The sequence below is a fragment of the Oryzias latipes genome, chromosome 19 (assembly GCF_053564925.1).
Source record: "Oryzias latipes strain Hd-rR chromosome 19, Olatipes_Hd-rR_3.1".
Lineage (NCBI taxonomy): Eukaryota > Metazoa > Chordata > Actinopteri > Beloniformes > Adrianichthyidae > Oryzias > Oryzias latipes.
The window spans coordinates 5,798,449-5,816,878 of NC_136255.1; the positions used below are offsets into that span (position 1 = coordinate 5,798,449).

At 43.2% G+C, this 18,430-nt stretch overlaps 1 protein-coding gene across 13 annotated transcripts in view; it reads left to right on the forward strand.

Moving 5' to 3' along the window:
- Nucleotides 1–17,992, forward strand: part of LOC101167247 (caskin-2) — an 85,155-nt gene extending 67,163 nt beyond the window's left edge. For 7 of the 13 annotated variants that reach the window (XM_078938003.1, XM_078938006.1, XM_078938005.1 and 4 more), the window contains 13 exons: nt 57–151; nt 685–802; nt 3,679–3,801; nt 5,224–5,301; nt 6,047–6,174; nt 6,354–6,435; nt 8,059–8,132; nt 8,217–8,327; nt 10,622–10,723; nt 10,807–10,945; nt 12,505–14,598; nt 14,792–15,029; nt 17,029–17,992. In XM_078938003.1, coding sequence (XP_078794129.1) covers nt 57–151; nt 685–802; nt 3,679–3,801; nt 5,224–5,301; nt 6,047–6,174; nt 6,354–6,435; nt 8,059–8,132; nt 8,217–8,327; nt 10,622–10,723; nt 10,807–10,945; nt 12,505–14,598; nt 14,792–15,029; nt 17,029–17,122 — 3,476 coding nt within the window. In that variant the 3' untranslated portion in view covers nt 17,123–17,992. The remainder of the gene's footprint in view (nt 1–56; nt 152–684; nt 803–3,678; nt 3,802–5,223; nt 5,302–6,046; nt 6,175–6,353; nt 6,436–8,058; nt 8,133–8,216; nt 8,328–10,621; nt 10,724–10,806; nt 10,946–12,504; nt 14,599–14,791; nt 15,030–17,028) is intronic. The other 6 variants (XM_078938013.1, XM_078938011.1, XM_078938012.1 and 3 more) reach the window with 3 other exon arrangements.
- Nucleotides 17,993–18,430: the final 438 nt, after the last annotated feature.

Consider the following 18,430-nt stretch of genomic DNA (forward strand, 5'->3'; position numbering starts at 1 on the left):
TAGAGGAGAAGCAGAATGTGATCTGTTCTGATGTTCTTTGGTCTTCCTTCTTGCAGAAGCATCAAGTTCTCTCCAAGTCAGAGCAGTGAAGGACTACTGGAACCTCCATGACCCTACTGCTCTCAACCTGCGGGCTGGAGACCTTGTTATGGTAGTTGCGAGGGGGGGGGGCTCCTCTGAGAAAGCAGTACTATAAAATCCAGCATGAGGATGATGTGACTCAGACTTGTGCGAGAGCAGGCCTGTTGTTAGGATTTGTGCAGGATGTTTTGGGGTAATTTTTTGTACCCAGAACATCAGAGAAACAGGCACAAACTTGCTTCTGACACACACTGTAAGCGCAATCTAAGCAGTGTGCATTTGCTTGTGTTGATGTTCCTTCTGCCGTGTATTCTGATATCTTTAGCTGTATAATTATTGTGTTCTAGATCCTTTTTAGAACTTTTTACATCAAGGTTTTCTTTACTCTTCTCAAGAAGACAGATCACGTTTTCCTGTTCAAATTCGCATTCGACTCATTCCAAGAAAAGCAGAAAGCATCACTGTTGGGATTTGGGATTATACTTTCGCTTTAGTTAACCAGCATCACCCTTAATTTTGTAGTTTTTGTGTGTCTGTTGTGTTCAGGAACAGTTACTGTTCTTTAATGAATGAATCTCTTGCCTTCTTTAAATTTTAAATCAGGTCCTTGAGCAGCATCCAGACGGCCGTTGGAAAGGCCACGTCCATGACACCCAGAGGGGGACGGATCGGGTGGGCTTCTTCCCTCCCTCAGTGGTGGAGGTTCTTAGCAGAAGAGCAGGTAAACATGTCAGCTTGAACACACAGAGATAAGTTACTTTTGGGCATATTTACAAAAATACTGTCCAAAAAAAGGCCATGACATGCTGTTTAAAGCCTGTCCATTCCTAGCCATGACAAGCCAAACCAGGACGTATCAAATGTTTCAGTTCCCCAACAAACCACTGGAGACAGAAGGGAGCAGATTCCAATTGCAAAAGCTATTTTATGTTAAAAAATCAGATTTTACATGAAAAATAAGCACATTTACAGTCTGGTTTCAAAGATCGTCTGGGTGATTTTTGCTTACCTCTCCACCAGCTTCACTGTTGAAGTTCTTTCACTACCGTAACTCTTCAAATGGCTACGCAATAAATGTAAATCCAGCGGATTCTGCAGCGGAGAAAAGCAGCTTTGTATTGATATGCAACACTTTACAGCAGGCGATCAACAGAAATCAGCTGATCTGTCGTGGAGAAAAGCAGCTTTGCGTATCGGTGCATAGCCGCTTTTCTCCTCGTCACAATCAGCTGATCCTGTAAATTGTTACAGTATGTTAAAAAGCATTTAAATGTCATCTGTGTTAAAAGTTTGATTTCCTATCCATGACAACTGTGATGGGTCATTTTTTAATATTATTTATTGTATTACAGCTCAAAACTATGCATGCTAAGGGGTGTGTCTTTTTGACTCAAACTTCATTTTGGGCCACCCAATGGTGTCAATGTTCCCCACTTCAGGCTTCATATCTACCATGCAGAGCCCATAAGGTGGCATCAGAGGGTATTGTTAGGGTCTTATATGTACCGCAGATGCGTTTTATGCAGCTGTAATTTTGATTCCGACAGCAGCAAGTGTGGTAAAGAGTCCCTTGACCGGACAGATCTAGATGCATGAACTTGAGTCTTCTTAAGGCTTCCGACAAGCCTCATTACACAGACACACAAACACAGTTACAGACAGAGATAAGCATTAATAGGATTACCATGGGCAGATTGTGAAGTGTCAGCTCAGCTCTGAAGCCCTCACAGCTGCTGCTGGGACTTCATGTGTGTGTGTGTGTGGGGGAGGGGGGGGGGTATGTGTGTGTGTGCGCGTTTGAGCTCAGTGATGACATGCGAGAGAGTTTGACTCCAAGTCTGACAGGCCATGAAGCGAACTCAGCTCTGCGTAATCTTCGGTACTGTATATGTGTGTGTGAGCTGTGTGTCAGTGTCAGCAACTGTGGACCAGCGGCACAAAGGAACTGTAAGCCCTCTCAGCGTCACTGTGATCCTAAAGTCCCATTCAGCAGCAGCTTCTTCTATAACTGCAAAACAGATTTACATTTTTTTCTCACTTGGGTCGTGTTGAATATGTTCTGTAAAAAATAGGATGAAAAAGTGCTAAAAGACTTGAAGAAATAGACTTCATGGAAGTTAAATCTGACCTTTGTTTTGATCAAAAACAAAATAAAACGACAATATTGGTCCACAGTGTTTAGCAAATACATCTTTAAAAACTTGCTGCTTCTAATGCATTTTCTTAACTTTCAAAGGGAGAGAGTTTATAAATGAGTGAAAGTTATTTTAAAAAGTTCCCAAAAGTGACCAGACAGTGTGCAAAAATTAAAATTAAAATTAAATGGATAAGTGGCCAGGATAGGCTCTGGCAGTCCTGTGACCCTGAAAGAATGAATAAATGAATAAATGAATAAATGAATGAATGAATGAATGAATGAATGAATGAATGAATGAATGAATGAATGAATGAATGAATGTAAGGATATCTCTTAGCAGGAGCTTTCTAGAGTCAATGTGAGATCATCTGATTGCGCGCTAAAGCTCAGCTGAAACAGTCAAGACAATTATCTGAGACACATTATCAAACCTACAAGAAAAATTATCCCAGTTTGGACTTTTAGTCCAGACCCAAGTCCGACTGAACCACTGCTGGGCCTAAAAGAGCTGATCAAACTCCCAAAATTGGCATTATATCAGTTATTAGATTGTTATAACATGTTGAAGTAAATCTCTCACACACTGACTGTATAAGAAAACTGGACTGAGCTCCCCTCCTCCCCGGCATTCCAAACAGGAAGTACCCGCTGGTTCCAAGTACCAAAAATCCCATAGACCTTTATAGAGAAATAAACAGCAATTATTTAGTCATTCTATTAGTCAGAATAACCATTCTTGCTAATTTTTAACATGTTCTTGCTTCATTTATTTATTTATTTTTAGTTATATAAGCTATAAACTGGCCAATCAGATGCTTCAATAAAAGTAGATGGTCTCTCGTCCAACGTTCAAAAGGTTTGATTGACAGATTTCAAGTGGTAGGGGTGTGGACTTCCAACAAGCTCACTCTTGATTGGTGCGAGTGGTTGCAATGAAAATGCTGACTCAGGCTGACTCGGATGATGGCGTCTGATCTGACTTCATTTGGTTGGAGCCGGAAGTAAATCATTTTCTACTGATGACATCACACTCACTTGGTCCAGTTCTCATGTACAGTCACCGCTCGCAGGAAACTGTCCTGGAACCTGACCCTGTTGCTACTAGAGATAAAGCCATGAGCTACTGAATCTTGGTGATCTGTGTTATCGCTCACATTTTGTTTTTTCATGTTTTGCTATGTGATGTCACACTAATGTTTGTCCTCCTATGTTGTACTTTTTGAACACAAATCCACTATAATCTGGTGTTTTTTCCACACACACATATAAGATTGCTTGGACCGTCCTCACTAGTGGAATCACTAAAAAGTCACAGCATTCAACAGTAACCATTGTTTTCACTCCTCATTTGGATGCTCATCAACAGCATCCATGCATGTGCCTGATCTTTTTTCTTTGCATGTGTCCCCCCCACCCACCTTCCCCCCCAACTCACCCAAACCACGTTTGCCTGACACCAGGGGGCGCTCTCTATCGCCAAGCTTCACTGCCTTTGCAGAGGCAGCACTTACCTGCCAGAGCTCCTCCCTCTGGTCCCGCCCCTCAGACTGAGGACTTGCACATCCTTGGTTATCACAGCACAGGTAGACACACACATGCACTCAACAACAGTACACCTTTTCTGCGTACATATAAAACAACACAAAAAAGAAAATGGATGAACATCCACTAACAGAATACTTCAAAGACGCCAGTGGTCACTTACCAACAGATGGAAAGGAATTACAAATATGTGCAGTAAGAAATATGTACAAAGAGATAAATCAACTGCAAATATGTGGGGAAAAAACACAACAAATGGATAGAAAATAACCACATGACCAATAAAACTGACTTTTTTTATTGGAAAAATACCACAAAGAGAAGCTATCAGCATAAAAAGCTCTGAACTGATCAAAACAAAGCAGAAAAAGACAAAAAAGTGCAAAATTACAAGAAAGAGGTGAATCAATACAAGTGTGAAGTGTGGCAAATCTCTGTTTCCTATTTTTTTTGCAGTAAATTTGTGGCCCACAGTAAATTTGCATTGCTGCACTCCACTACTTGTTTGCAGGGTGCAGCACCACCCTGTTGGTGTTGTAACAATTTTTTCAAAATAAACTCGAAGCCTTCCATGCATTCAGAAATGACTTGTGCAGAAAGAAGAGGCTTGACAAATGTTTAAAGTCCTACTCCAATCATCTTTTAAACGGTTTAAAAAAACATTCCTGGTGTTCTTTTTATGAGGATTTTGCCGTTTTTAGACAAAATCTAAAAACGTTTGTCGTTTTCTGGGACATACGGCAGAGCTTCATTAGCAATTCACCTCTGAGTTGTGTGTGGGACTGCTGGGGCGGAGTGACCCTTCTTCCACTTCCAGTCACCCATCTGTTTACGCGCTCCCCTGGTAGCTTACAGCCCCTCACACCCCTAACCTAACATTACGGGTTCAACAAAAATGGCGAACAGTATTGGAGCCATCCAGCCGTAGAATTTAGATCCAGATTCCAGCTCAGACGAGGAAAACAAAGACGTTCATGGATCTATTTGTCTGTAAGTGGATGCATCAGAATGGAGCAGAGCAGGAAGCTTGAGGCCAACATATTTTGTATGCAACATACGGTGTATATATATTAAACAGCATTGTCTTTATCTGCTCCTGATTTACACTGATTTGAATAAAGAAATACTCAGAAATGCAATTTTAGGTCAGTAAAATGCTATAAGAACATGTTCAAAACACTCAAAACCCCATTTTTATCAGCGTGGGTGTTTGAAATGATCACAGAGGTAGAAAACAGCTGCGGAAAAGAAAGTTTACCCTACTAAAACACTAAAAGTGATGCACATTAATAACAGATTTAACTCAATTGATTCTTTGCATGTGTTTGTTAAGATCTTTTCCTGTATTTCCCCCCAAACAACACCCTGAAGCCCCCCCTTGGCCACTGACAGTGTGGTAGCAGAGCCCAGCGGTTTGGTGTGTGGTCCAGGGAGGATGTGTCTAAAGTGTGTGTGTTTGTTAGGTGTTCCACCTGGCAGTCAGCTCTCAGCCCCCACTAGCCCCCCTCAGGACATTTGGGTCCTCAGGAGCTCTCCCACTGGTAAGAGTGTGTGGCCCTGACACCTAACCGCCCCCCATCCTGAGTGAACCCTGTTGTTCTGCTGCAGCAGACCTTTTAAGGGAAGCTTTTTTATCCCCCCAACTTTATCCTTCTCTATCCCAAAGCCCTGACCTTACCTCCACCCAGAATATCCCTCCGTCCCCCCACCCTCACTAATCCAGCAGACATAACCATTGTTTTCTTGCAGCAGGACGTGAAGGCGAGTGAGCAGCATGACTGGAGTGACTTCTCTGACCCTCCACAGTCTTGTTTCTCTGCACAAAACCACAACAAAACCAATCATCCACAAAAACCAGCTTTAGCAATGAGGCTCATTTTAACAGGAATCTTTTCTGCAAACCAAAAAACTAACATCAGTTAATGTGCTCCCAAGAACCAGAGCCGGGTTCTGACGGTTTCAGCGCAGCATTAAAGCTCACTGCTGTTTTTGGTAACAGAATAGAAAAAAACACTGAAATCTGTAAGAACAAGTTCTGATTTCAGGATTTAAATGGACTTTTTTTACTGTTAAGAAAAACACAAAGCTACTATAGTTTATAAGGACAGGAAATGCAATAAGCATTCATTTTTTCGGGCACAATCTGAGCTTTCATGCTAAGCTGAAACAAATGATTCCAATGCTAAAGCTAAATCTGAAAAGCAGATCTGCTCAGGCTGAAACCGGATTATTTCTCGCTTAAAAATCTCTCTCAAACACAGAAGAATGAATTTTTCCCCTCGTCAGGTGACAGAAACAGTGTCGGCAGCACCGGCAGTGTGGGCAGCAGCCGCAGCGCTGGCAGTGGACAGAGCTCAGAGAGCGGCCACAAGCAAAACGGGACCCACAGTCGCCCAAACGACGACTCTGGCAAGGTGTGGGAGCAATTAGAACAACTTAATTTCACGAGAAATGATGAAGAACAGGTTTTTTACGGGATGTAGTGTAATGTAGCAATAAGTAAAAGTGTTGTTGTCTGTCAAATTGCTGCAGATCTATGTGTCACTGTTCTGAGAGAAAACAGGAAAATTGATTGTTTGTTTTTTGTTTGTAGTTGTCTCCCTCTGCTGGAGAAAAAGGAGAACGCATCTGCATCACTGTAGCAGACCAGAGCAAGCATGCAGATGGGTCGACAGGTTAGTCACAGAACACCTCTGTCTCTGTGGTACCTAGGTTTTTTCAACGTCTGATTATTTGTTATTATTTAAACTGTATAAGTCCCCTCTGGGAAACACTTCCCTCTTTACTGATCATAGTGGTAGTTTTCCTGTAAAATTAAACATTTTGATTTCCATAAATTACTTTTGCTTTCCAAAATGTTTTTTTCTTTTTTACGTCGAGTGGTTTGTTGACATGGTTTGACCTTCAGGGCCACCGTACCGTCCTGACTGTCTACAGCTCTTGATAAGAATAGGTTTTATAATATTTTTTTGCCTTTTATTAACACAACACAGAGCTATGGTCAGAAGATGAGCCTGAAGACTCTATGTGGAAAGTGACGTTTTTTTATTTATTTATTTGAATGTGACTTTGTTTATTTTAGGTAGTTTCTTCCAAGATTATATGTTAGCTTTTTCTCAGATATGTTTCAACAATTGTTACTTAAAATTCTGAAAGTAAATGTGAACAATAGATACATTTTGAGTCAAGATGTGACACTGAGACGTTAACAAACAAAGAACAAAAACAGAGTAATTGTTACACTGTTTCTCCATTCTGCTGATGAAATGATTTCCTGTATTGCAGGAATGAGAGTAAAATGATGGAGTTGGTTGATTTGCTTCTGCTTCAGTTTGTTTTTATTGCCTTTAGTCTGACAGGAAATGAGAGGGGCAATAACGGATTTTTCCCCATCTATGCACCTAAACCTAAAAAAAACTTTTTGGCACAGACTCACAAAAAATGTGCTGTCGGTTGCATGTTAGGAGTCTAAATGTCTAAAGGAGAAGACCGACCTGAGGCTGATAAAGAAGGAGGGAGAGGAGGGATGAAGGGGTGGAGGGAAAAGAAAAACATATCAGTTTGAGAAAAGAGGAGGAGAGCCGTAGTTTGAGAAGGCAGTAGAGCAGATTTGTCTGCATGGAGGTCAGACAGAAGAGAGGATGACATGCCGGGCGTCAGGAGCTTTGCAGCATTCCTTCCTTCAGGAAGGTAAGACGCTTGCTCTAATTTTCTCAAAATGTATTGCTTTAGAGCTTGTTTCATTCAGAAAAAAAACCCAATATTTGCCATCTTTTCATAGAATTTAAAAAAGAACACACTTTGATCTTTTTTCCGAAGATCAGGTGATAAGATTATGAGTAAAGTCCCAAGTCAAATACCTGTCCTCCAGGTGCTGTTTTTACTCCCCTGAACTCAGTTACAAAGAGGAAAAAGAGGTCAAACAGGTTTGTCTTCAGATGATTCAGACAAAAAGGAACTTTTTGTTAATACGTTTTGATAGCTAAACATGCGGTTTGTGAGAGATTCATGTGGAAACTGAAGAAAACAAAGCTTAACATTTCCCACTACATGCAAAGAGTCAAAGGGGGGGGGGGGGGGGGTGTTGGCAGGGGGGAGGCACATTCCTCTGAGATCTGTGGCAATAAGTGAGAGATGAGCCAGGAGTTGAGTCAGATCAGGGAGAGAGCTGGGAGAGCTGCAGGGATTAGACGGATGCGAACGCACAAGCGCTTGTTGCTCAAACGTCGTGTTCCAGGCTCCAGAGTTTCACAAGCGGAGGCGGCCGTCTTTCAGGACTGATGATGTGTGTTTTTCAGGTGGTTCCCGCCGCCCGGTCAACAGCTCTGCCCATAAAGGCTTTGTCAGACCAGAGCAGCTGTTTGAGGGCAAGGTGAGCGCAAAACAAAAGCGTTATGCAAGTTTGAGTGTTTGTTACCAAGTTTCAGCATTCTGTTCGTTCCTGTTGTTTCATTAGGACTCTGAAGCCATCTACCAGTGGTTGTCTGAGTTCCAGTTGGAGCAGTACACCTCCAACTTTATCAAAGCCGGCTACGATGTGCCCACCATCAGCAGGATGACCCCTGAGGTGGGTTTCCCCTCCAGATACATCTGTTATTTCCTTAAAAAAAGGACACCAAGCAACACATGAAAGGATAAATAGATTTATTATCTATTGTTCCAAGTACCACAGAAGCTATTTTCTTCAAAGAAATGCCACAAAAAGCAGAAACATTTTGTCAGAAATGTTGGTTTAAAGCTTTAAAAAAGAGGAAAACTAGTTGTTAAGTGTAAGTGTAAGTGGCAGCCTCTCTGCATCCTGGGCAGGGATGTGGAAGTGGTGGGGGAGTACAAATACCTGAGAGTGACTATCGACAACAGACTGAGCTGGAGGAGCCACAGTACTGCTGTATACAGAAAGACTACTTCCTAAGGAAGCTGAGGTCCTTTATTGTGTGCAGCAAGATGCTGGAGATCTTCTACCAGCCTGTGGTGGTCAGCACCTTGTTCTCCTCTGTGGTCTGCTGGGAAAGCAGCATTGCAGTCAGTGACACCAACAGACTGACGACGCTGATCAGGAAGGCCGGTTCTGTCATTGGCTGCAAACTGGAAATGGATAAGGTCACTGAACAAGATCTTATCCATCATGGACAACCCAGACCATCCTCTCCACCCTGTTCTGGACAGGAGCTCCTTCTCTAGGAGGCTCAGACAGCTCCACTCCAAAACTGTCCGATACCGGAAATCCTTCATACCAAATACAATTCAACACAATAACTCACAGTGTAGCAGATAACTTTTGCACATTTTTGGACATTTTGCACATTGTTACTTGTTTACCTGTTTGTAAATAGTCTTTAAATTATACCGCCTTATTTGTTGACATTTGTGCTACATTTTTGTTTTTTACATTATTCTATATTCTCTTATGTTTACTGCTATGGAAACGCACACATTTCCCAGATGTGGGATCATTAAAGTTCTTCTGATTCTGATAAAACACTGCTTTAGATAGTGATCAGCACTATATCTAAGCCCTACTTCAGTCTTATTTTATTCCAAACAAACTGCTCTTCGAAAGCAGACCGGTACCAGGCTGTGGGAAAGTTGTTACTGGGTTACAGAGAAAAAAGAGCCGACCTACATTTTTCCAGTTTATTTATAACCTGATTCTGAAGGAAAACTGCTTGGTTTTCCCCATCACATCCAACTCATTCTTGATGCATATCAAAAATACATCCACTACTTTCTCAAAGCGGCTGGGTTAGGAAATCCCTAAGCAAGCAAAGGTACCAAAAACAAACATATTTGGAAAGTTTCTTTTGGCAGAGATCAAGCAAAAGAAGGGCCGTCCACCTTATAATAAAAGAAAGCTGCATTTAAGAGATAAAAACCGGGATTCTTTACTCCAAATGTGGATTTATTGGATTTTTTTTTTGCAACATTTGGTCCCCCACACCATAATAATCATGCATAATGTTTTGAGGATTCTGCTAATAAGGTTTTTCAAAAGGTGGATTCACGATTTCTGTGGATTTCTGTTTAGATTTAGAAAATGCCTGTTTTAGTGACCATTTTTTTTTGTATTTATCCATCACACCTTTAAAGTCAGACAAGGCTGGTGTTCAGGAATAATCTATATCATATTTAAATGGTCATACATAAAATCTAGAGTACAAATAAAGTTAAAAGCAGCTGAGTATGTTTTCCAGAGGATGAAGATAAACTTTACCCTTAAGAGTTAAGAGAAACTGGAAGCTAAAAGCAAAAACAATGGAGCCCACTTCAGCCTCGTCCACACCGGTTCATGAAAAGTGACCTGAAAACAGTTGAGAACCACTGATTTAAAGAACATGAATGTCGTTAATGTTTGGAAATCAAACCCTTTGGCATGTTGTTAATGTGTACATTCACAAATGTCTATTCGAATTGCAAAAAGGTTTGCAAAAGGGCAACATAATTGTACAAGTGTGTCACAGAGTTTACAGAGGAAAGGGATCCATGCTAAAGGGATCTTGTGTTTGGGATGCACACACAATCCTCTGAATACACACAATTTGTGAAAGATCCTTTTTCTGCTTCAGTTGTAAATGAGAATTTTGCAAAAAACCCAACACAAAGTTGGGGTTTTTCTCTTATGACATCACAACATCTGCAGTTTCGTTTGTAGTAAAGCGTTTGAGAATCTCCACAGACACATAAACAGAAGTTAGTATAGGTTTGGATCTCTATCTGAATGGTTTTAAGTTGTTTTGTGTTTCTTAAAATGCAACACAAAGAGAACTGTGCTCATCAATTTTTTTTTAGTTTAGTTACATTTTGAGAAATACAAGTTTTATCTCTGTATGTATTTATTTCTTTTCTTTTTGACTGGTTACTCAGGATCTCACAGCCATCGGTGTGACCAAGCCGGGCCACAGGAAGAAGATCTCCATGGAGATCAGCAAACTGAGCATTCCAGAGTGGCTTCCAGATTACATTCCTGTAAAAAGTCCTGCATCCCATTCTGCTGCTCTCCTTGTCAGAGTTTAGGGGAGCTGAAACCTTCTGTCTGTTTGCTGTTTCAGTCGGACTTGGGGGAGTGGCTTAATGTGATTGGACTACCTCAGTACCAAAAAAGATTGTGTGAAAACGGCTATGACGCCATCGCAATAGTCAAGGACATCACCTGGGAGGACCTGCAGGAGATAGGAATCACTAAACTGGGTGAGAAGTTGGATCAGGATTCTGTGAAGACTACAGTATTTTTGGTGACACATGTCACATGACCATGAAAGATTACATTTAAATAGTTGGTAATAGGCGATGACATCATGGCTGAGGTTCACTGTAGAATATAGCAAGGACAGCTTAAGACTTGAGACAAGAAGAACTCTGTTCTTTAATGAAAAAGATAGTCAGACAGCAACATATAAGAACAGTTCCATGGTGAAACACGGGGGTGGACGTATCATGTTAAGATTTTTTGTTTGGTTTAAGGTTTAGCAAAACTTGTTCATGTGCATAAAATGCTGTCAAACATAAACATGTTGCTATTCTGTCTCTAGTTTGACATCTGTTCCTTAACTAAAAACAACAATCTGCTTTGAAATCCGTCTCAGTCAGGTTCCAACTTGAAAAACCAGGAGATATGAATCATCAGTTTAAGCGTAAAAAAGGTTCACTTGGTTTGTTAATCTTTGATTATAGATTTCCTAATTTACCTTAATTCTTGTTCTTTGGGGCAAATTGCGTGGGGCAAATCTGCAAGCGGTTTATTCAGTGAATTAGTATCAAATGGGGCAGAGGCAGATAGAGAAGAAGCAGGGTGGTATATTATGAGGTCCAGACATCCCTGTTAAAACATATCTATAAAGGGAAGAATTTCTGTCAAAAAGTTGGTGTGTTGTAAAACATCACAACTTAAAAGAGAGAAGATAAAGATACACAGAAATGGCTGAGGTCTCTAATGAGAAAAACGACAGAACATCCTTCCACTGTTACTTTTTTCATAGACATCACAGGTTGTTAAAAACACGACCAACACTATTCTTTTCTATAACAGAATCTAATTCTTGATCCTTTTTTTTTTTACTTAACCTTATCTGAGCAACACTACCACCATGTGGTCAGAAGCAGCTATAAAAGAACCAAAATGATCCTACAGAAAATAATTATAACTCTTAAAACTCAAACTCTGTTTACATTTCCAACCACACAAAAGAAGGATTCAGTGTTCCCTCCTTCATCACAGGGGGTACATTCTAAAAATAACCTGCAACAGGGGAAATCTGAGAAGATTCTAGACGTTTTGAGGCTGGAAATTTCTCAGACAGACGTGAACATTTTCACACTTTTCTGACTTCTTTAAACTCTCAAAGTTCAAACTTTAAAAAGAAAAATACACCCAGAATTATGGAATGAAGACAAAGATCTAACTTGAGATAGAAGATTTAAGTAAATGTGGCGAGCTGACTGCATTCTGTTTTGGCACCTACTTTGCATTAATGTTCTACATTTACCCTGTGACCCTCAAAACATTTACAGCAATTCAAACAATCAGTTAGTGCATTGTTTTACGATTGTTGCAGCAAATTATAGTGGATTGTATTTTATATCATTGGGGACCATTTCTTTTGTAATTTCCTGGATTGGAGTGCTTTAAGAGTCCACTGAAAAAAGCTCTGATGATTTGATCTGAGTTGTAATACCTGATGTCACCACTAGGCCTCCATACAGGTGTAAACAGTTTGATCCTGTAACGCTGAAGCTCTTTTGTGTTTCAGGCCATCAGAAGAAGCTGATGGTAGCCGTGAAGCGGCTGAGCGACCTGCAGCGCTCCCGTAACATCAGTGACATCGCTGCAGGCAGAGGTGGCAGGCGAAAGCCCTCCGCCCCTCTGGAGCTGGTGGCCATCGAACACAATGTGGCGAACCCCCACAACCCTCACATGCAGACGGATGGTCCGGCCAACAACTGCTGCTCCTCTCCACGCACACCCAGAGCCCTCCTGTCCTTCCAGGACAGCGAGCTGAGCACTGAGCTGCAGAGTGCCATGATGGGCAGGATGGGGGGTGTGGCCTCTGAGGCTTTTGGCATCAGGGGTGTGGCCTCTGCTGCAATTTTGGCTGCCATGTCAGTCAGCCAGGAGAGCATCAGCAAGCGCTCACGGGGCTCCGGGAATTCTGGAAACTCTGGACATTGTCAAGACCATTCGTCAGGTTCATCCCGCCGGTGCGAGGAGGGCAGCGGCAGATGTGAGGGTGAAGAGGCCGGGCGTATAAAAAAAGGAAGTCCCGGAGGGGGGAATCGGCTTATGCCCACTGAGATGCCTGAGCACCAATGTTGGTCTGCTGTCTCGAACAAGCTGCCTTTCTCCACGGCGACACCTCCCCTCACCCCGAGCAAGATGCCCCGCTTTGCCTACCCGGCTGTTCCTAGCAAAACCAACCAGCTGCAGTCCCCAAACCGCCTGGCCCCCGCTCCCCCCTCATCGCCATCCCCTCAGCGCTCCCCCACCAAGAAGGCCCCAGCAGTCCAGCAGGTTCAGACAGGACTAAACGGCAGCAGCCAGAGAGCACTTTTTATGCCTCTGCCCGGAGCAGGTTCTGCCCCCCCCGCACAGCCCCCAGTAGAGCTGGAGTCACAGAAGAAGCGCACCCAGAGCCTGACTCGCTATGCTCTGTCCGACGGAGAGCCCGATGAAGATGAGGACCCCGCTCTTTCCCGCTCCTCTGCCTCCCCCAGTGCCATGCCGTCCTACGCCACCCTGTCCCGCAGAACGCCGCGCGCCCCCGCAACCCAGCGCCACATCAATCGCAGCCACTCCTTTGCTGTGCGCTCTCGACACAAAGGTCCACCTCCACCCCCTCCCAAGAGGATGAGCTCCGTCTGCAGCAGTCCCTCACACCAACAGAGAAACACCAGCGTGGGGGAGGTGGAGAGCACCGGCAGTGTGAGGAGCATCGCCGCCAAGTTAGAGGGCAGCAGCCCCTCCAGGAGGATTGATATTCCACCCCCCCATATGCCTGGCTCACCTGTTTTCAGCCCTGTTTCATCTGGTTTCTCACATGGATTCCCCCCCAACGGCGTCCCGCACTTCCAGCCTCCTCCTGCTCTGAGTTTGAGGAGAAATGATGGAGGCGCTGACAGACAGGAAGTGACATCTGAGGAGGAACGGGTCAGGAAGAACCAGAAGGAATCCAGGACTCCTTCTGCTTCTTCTGCACCGCAGAGGCAGGTGTCCGGAGAGCATCTGCCGTTCGCTGAGGAGGGCAACCTCACCATCAAACAGCGACCCAGAATGGCTTCCACCAGCCAGGCCCCCCCTGACATCAGCAGCCCATCAGAGGGCGCAGCGCAGACCCCCAACAGCCTGGAGCTTCCGGAGTTTAACCTGAAGGAGTCTGACACGGTCAAAAGACGACACAAACCCAAAGATGCCTCGACCCCCCCAGAGACCTGCACCAGGGACGACATCCACCCCCAAAATAACTGCAGCTACACGCATCATGGGGCCAGGGCCGCCAACGGAGAAGAGGATCACCGGCCAGAAAAAGTTTTCCTGAGGTTTGGTTCCATAGGCAAAGGCCCAAAGCCTCCTGTGTCCTCAAAGCCCTCCAGTCCTTTAAGACAAAGCCCCAACACAGGACCAACCAGCCCCCAAAATGCTGCCCCCTCAGTGCGAGCGGGGCCACAGATGACCATTCCAAAACTCACCAGTGCACAGATTCACACTGTGTCCTCACATCATGGGGGGAATATTCACCTCCCCAGCCCTAAACCCGTCAGACACCCGCCGATGGTCACGCCCAAACCGGAGAGCCCGCAGACCACATCGAGGCTGCTTCAGCCCTGCACGCCACCGACGCCACGAAGAGGTAAACGTTAAGATTCAGTGAGCGCCTGAAATGTTGAAGACATGACCGACGTTTCTGTATGTTGCACCAAGCATGGTGGTAGAGGGGCATGGTTTGGGCTTCTCATAGCTTTTCATCTATGTCCTGTAAAATTATTTAAACTGAGTGAGTTCATTCATAAAATAACCCACACAGGCCCTTTTTTTGTTCTCAGGACCAAAGCTCAGTACAGCTCACACTCTGTCTTTAACGGCTCCACCGTCCCCGTCGCTGCCGCCATGCTCTCTGCCGCCGGCGCCGTCTGCGCAGGCAGGAAAAGCTGCAGCCGCTCTGGACGGTGTGGCCGGTCTGGAGGTTCTGGCTCAGAAGAGGCTTGAGCAGACCAGCACGTCACTGGAGGCTGCTCTCAAAGTGGTGGAGAACAAGCTGGCCCAGGGGAGCTGTGTGGACGGGTACGGGTCTCCTGCATCCATCACCATCACTCCATCCTTTCACAGAAAACCTTTCCAACTTCTTGGGTCTGATAGTTAATCTGGGATGATGACATAGTCAGAAAATCAGGCAGCTTCTTAAGCTGCTTTCTGAAGAGCAACGTTTCAAGACAGAATTTCCTAGATTTTTAAATGTTTGAGGCGCAGCCAACTGGCCTGTATTATAATATTTAATCATTTTAAATGCAAATTAACTATTTAATAAAAATATTTATTGAAATGGGATAGATTTTAATTTTGTTCGTAACGAACAAAATTAAATGTAAATACATTTTTACCCAAATTACTAGGAATTTCATATTTCAGGACCAGAAATAAATTAAAGAAAAAGTCTGTTTGGAAAATAAAACGTTATCAACATTAAATCTGAATGTTATTCACAATGAAATGCACACCCTAAACGTCTACATTTAAATCATGTGAATGCGAAAGTAACACCATTAGTTTTCTCATTCAGAAGTGAGAACCAGTGTGGTTTTCTGGGCTGCGAAGGACAGTTAGCCACACGTTTACAACGGCTTCTAACACAATGCAGCCAATCACAAACAAGAAGTTGTTTTCCTTAGAAAAAGCTGGGGGCCGTATATGATTGATCCGATGACAGGAGCCTGGGACCCGGTAGAAATGTAACCGCAGGGCGAACCACATTTGGCCCACATGCTGGACTTTGGCCATTTCTGCTTTAAAGGACATGTCAGCGGCGACGCCTTACTAACATGTGCTCTTTGACCTACCAGACATCTTTGGCCGTTTACGCGATCAGCGTGAATTGAAGCTGTATAAACCTGGCTTTGCATGTTGGCTTTGCAACTATATGCAACACTTTACTAACCTAAAGTGTTGCAAAACGACACAAAACTGCTTTTCCCTGCAACAGAATATACTGGGCGTAAACAGTTGAAGAACACCGTACATCTTCCAGTAGGAGCCCCGGTGTTTATTCCAAACATTTGGCAGCCAGTCCAGCGTTTATTAGAGATGGACATCTATTGGAAACCGGTGTTTATTCCATCACAGACAGAACGCTGACGGCTAATTCCCTGTGCGGTTAAATATAGTCACAAAATACAGAAAACAACCAGATGAATGTTTCAGGATTCATTGAAATGATGAGAACATTGTATTATGTTCTGATTAACTCTGGCTGTAAACGTTTCTTTTCTCTTTGAAGCATCAATCTCTGTATCAAAAATCTTTTTCACTTTCAAGTGGATCATTTTCCTATAGACACGTTTCCGTCTTTGCTCAATAATCCAGTACAAACCAGTTCTTTTAACTTGTCGCTCGCCACCGTTTGCTTGTTGCTCCTTTTCCCGCAGGCGTTTTGATAATATCACTCATCTGCTTGCGCCATTCTCTGATACGTTTGTGGGGTGGGGGGTGGTAGAGACCGGTCACTATTGGAAGATATGTGGAAGTCAAAAATAATGTCAACACTGGAGCTAAAGCTCAGATGTAAAATGATTTATTGAACCTTTTAACACCTGCGCCTTAGGTCTTTGAATTCCCGTAACTCTTTAACCGTTGATCTAATTAACAGCATTCCAGCAGAAGGATTCTGTCGAGCAGAAGGCCGATATGAAAAGCCGCCTTTCTCTGCGTCAGAATCAGCTGATTCACATTGATCACAAAAACAGTTCATGAGGTACGCCATGTCAAAGAGCGTGTATCATTTAGATGTGGCCGGCGACAGCTAAGGCTTTGTAGGAGCGCTTTAATGCAGCAGATCTGAAAGAAAAACAGCTTGAGAAGCCTGCACAGAAACAGTCTAGCAGAAATGTATGCCTGTGTGTGCATTGGGCTATGCATGGACGTCACAACATCTGTGCAGAGCCTGAGACCCCCCCCCCCTTCATGTGGCTCCTGACACATTCAGATGCAGCAAATCTCAGTTTCCACGATCGTCTGCTCTCTTTGTGTGTTGAGGGTCAGAGTTGACCTCAGTTTTCTTTTCCTTTAGCCCCGGCTCAGTAAAGGCTGCAGGGAACATTCTGGACGACATCGGGAGCATGTTTGACGACTTGGCCGACCAGCTGGACGCCATGCTGGAGTGACAGGACGTCGTCTCCTCAGAGTGTGGATTTTAGGAACGTGAGCGCTCCAGATGCTGGGACTGCATCTGGATGAACTCCTGCTGCGTTAAAGGGAACAGTTGTGTTACGTGTGTGTGTTTGTGTAGAGCTATGAGCAGACTGACAATACATCTACTTTGTTGTTTGAACAGAGCAGAGTGAGGACCTGTACAGAAGCATTTTTCTGTCCGTACATGTTTTGCTATTAGTTTGTAAAGCAGCATTGATGAATCTGACGCAGCAGTTTTTATAAAAGTGTGTTCTCCACACTGATTCCAGACCACATCACCACCATGATTATTATTACTGAGGTGTCTATTAGAGCATTTTTTAACTACTGAACTCACTGTGTAGAATATTTATTTTTTGCTTATAACAGATTTTTTAAAGACAAATATTTTATGAAACCCAAAGACTTTTTTTCACTGTGTTTCCCTCAGAATTGAAGACGAAGCGGCATCTCTACGTTTATATTTGCTAAGCCAAATCTCAGGTGATTTAAAGGGAACGAGGACTAAAAAAAGTTGTTCATTTGGGACCCTGAGATGGACTCCAGGTGTCTGACAACACGTCTGTCTGTCTTTTGTGTTTCTGTGCTTCCCAAAAGCTGGGTTTGTTTTTGCTCCTGTTGCACTTTTTCGCTCTGGGTTGGGAAGCGTCTCCTCTGGGAGAGCGTCCTGTTTCATGGAGACCACAGAAGAACCTCCTTTGAGAACGGACTCTTCAGACGGGTTTGAACCAAAACACTGTTTTGCACTGCAGCTTTGTGTCCCGATTTCATGTTTGTCATGGTTAATTTATGCCACACGCATGTCTTTCAGAAGTATCATTAAAAGGAACGTTTGTATTGCAGTTTAGGTTTCATTATTTCCAGAATACAAGAAGAATTATATATTTTTGGTTTTTGGGTCTGATTTGAACAAAAGCCTTCTTGATAAAAAGAAAACACTGCAGAATGTAGGTAGTGCAAATTTTCATCTTCTTTTAACACTTTTTTTTTAAAATGTAGTCCCCTTAAAAAAAAAAAAATCAAGTTTTTCTTTTAAATTCTAGTGTTTTTTCTTCAAAGATGAAAAAGTTCAGCTCAAAACACCAACAAGTTTTAAGGAATAGAGCAGATATTTAAATAAAATGGAACATTTTTGTTTGTGATATTGATATTATTAACCTCCTTGTGTGTAAAACAGATCCAAAAACAGCATGACATCATGAGAGATGATGAGGATGAGGGGGAACGTTTGAGCTTCACCTTTGGCAAAAGGAGCTGCTCCATCCAAAGCAGTTCAGCAA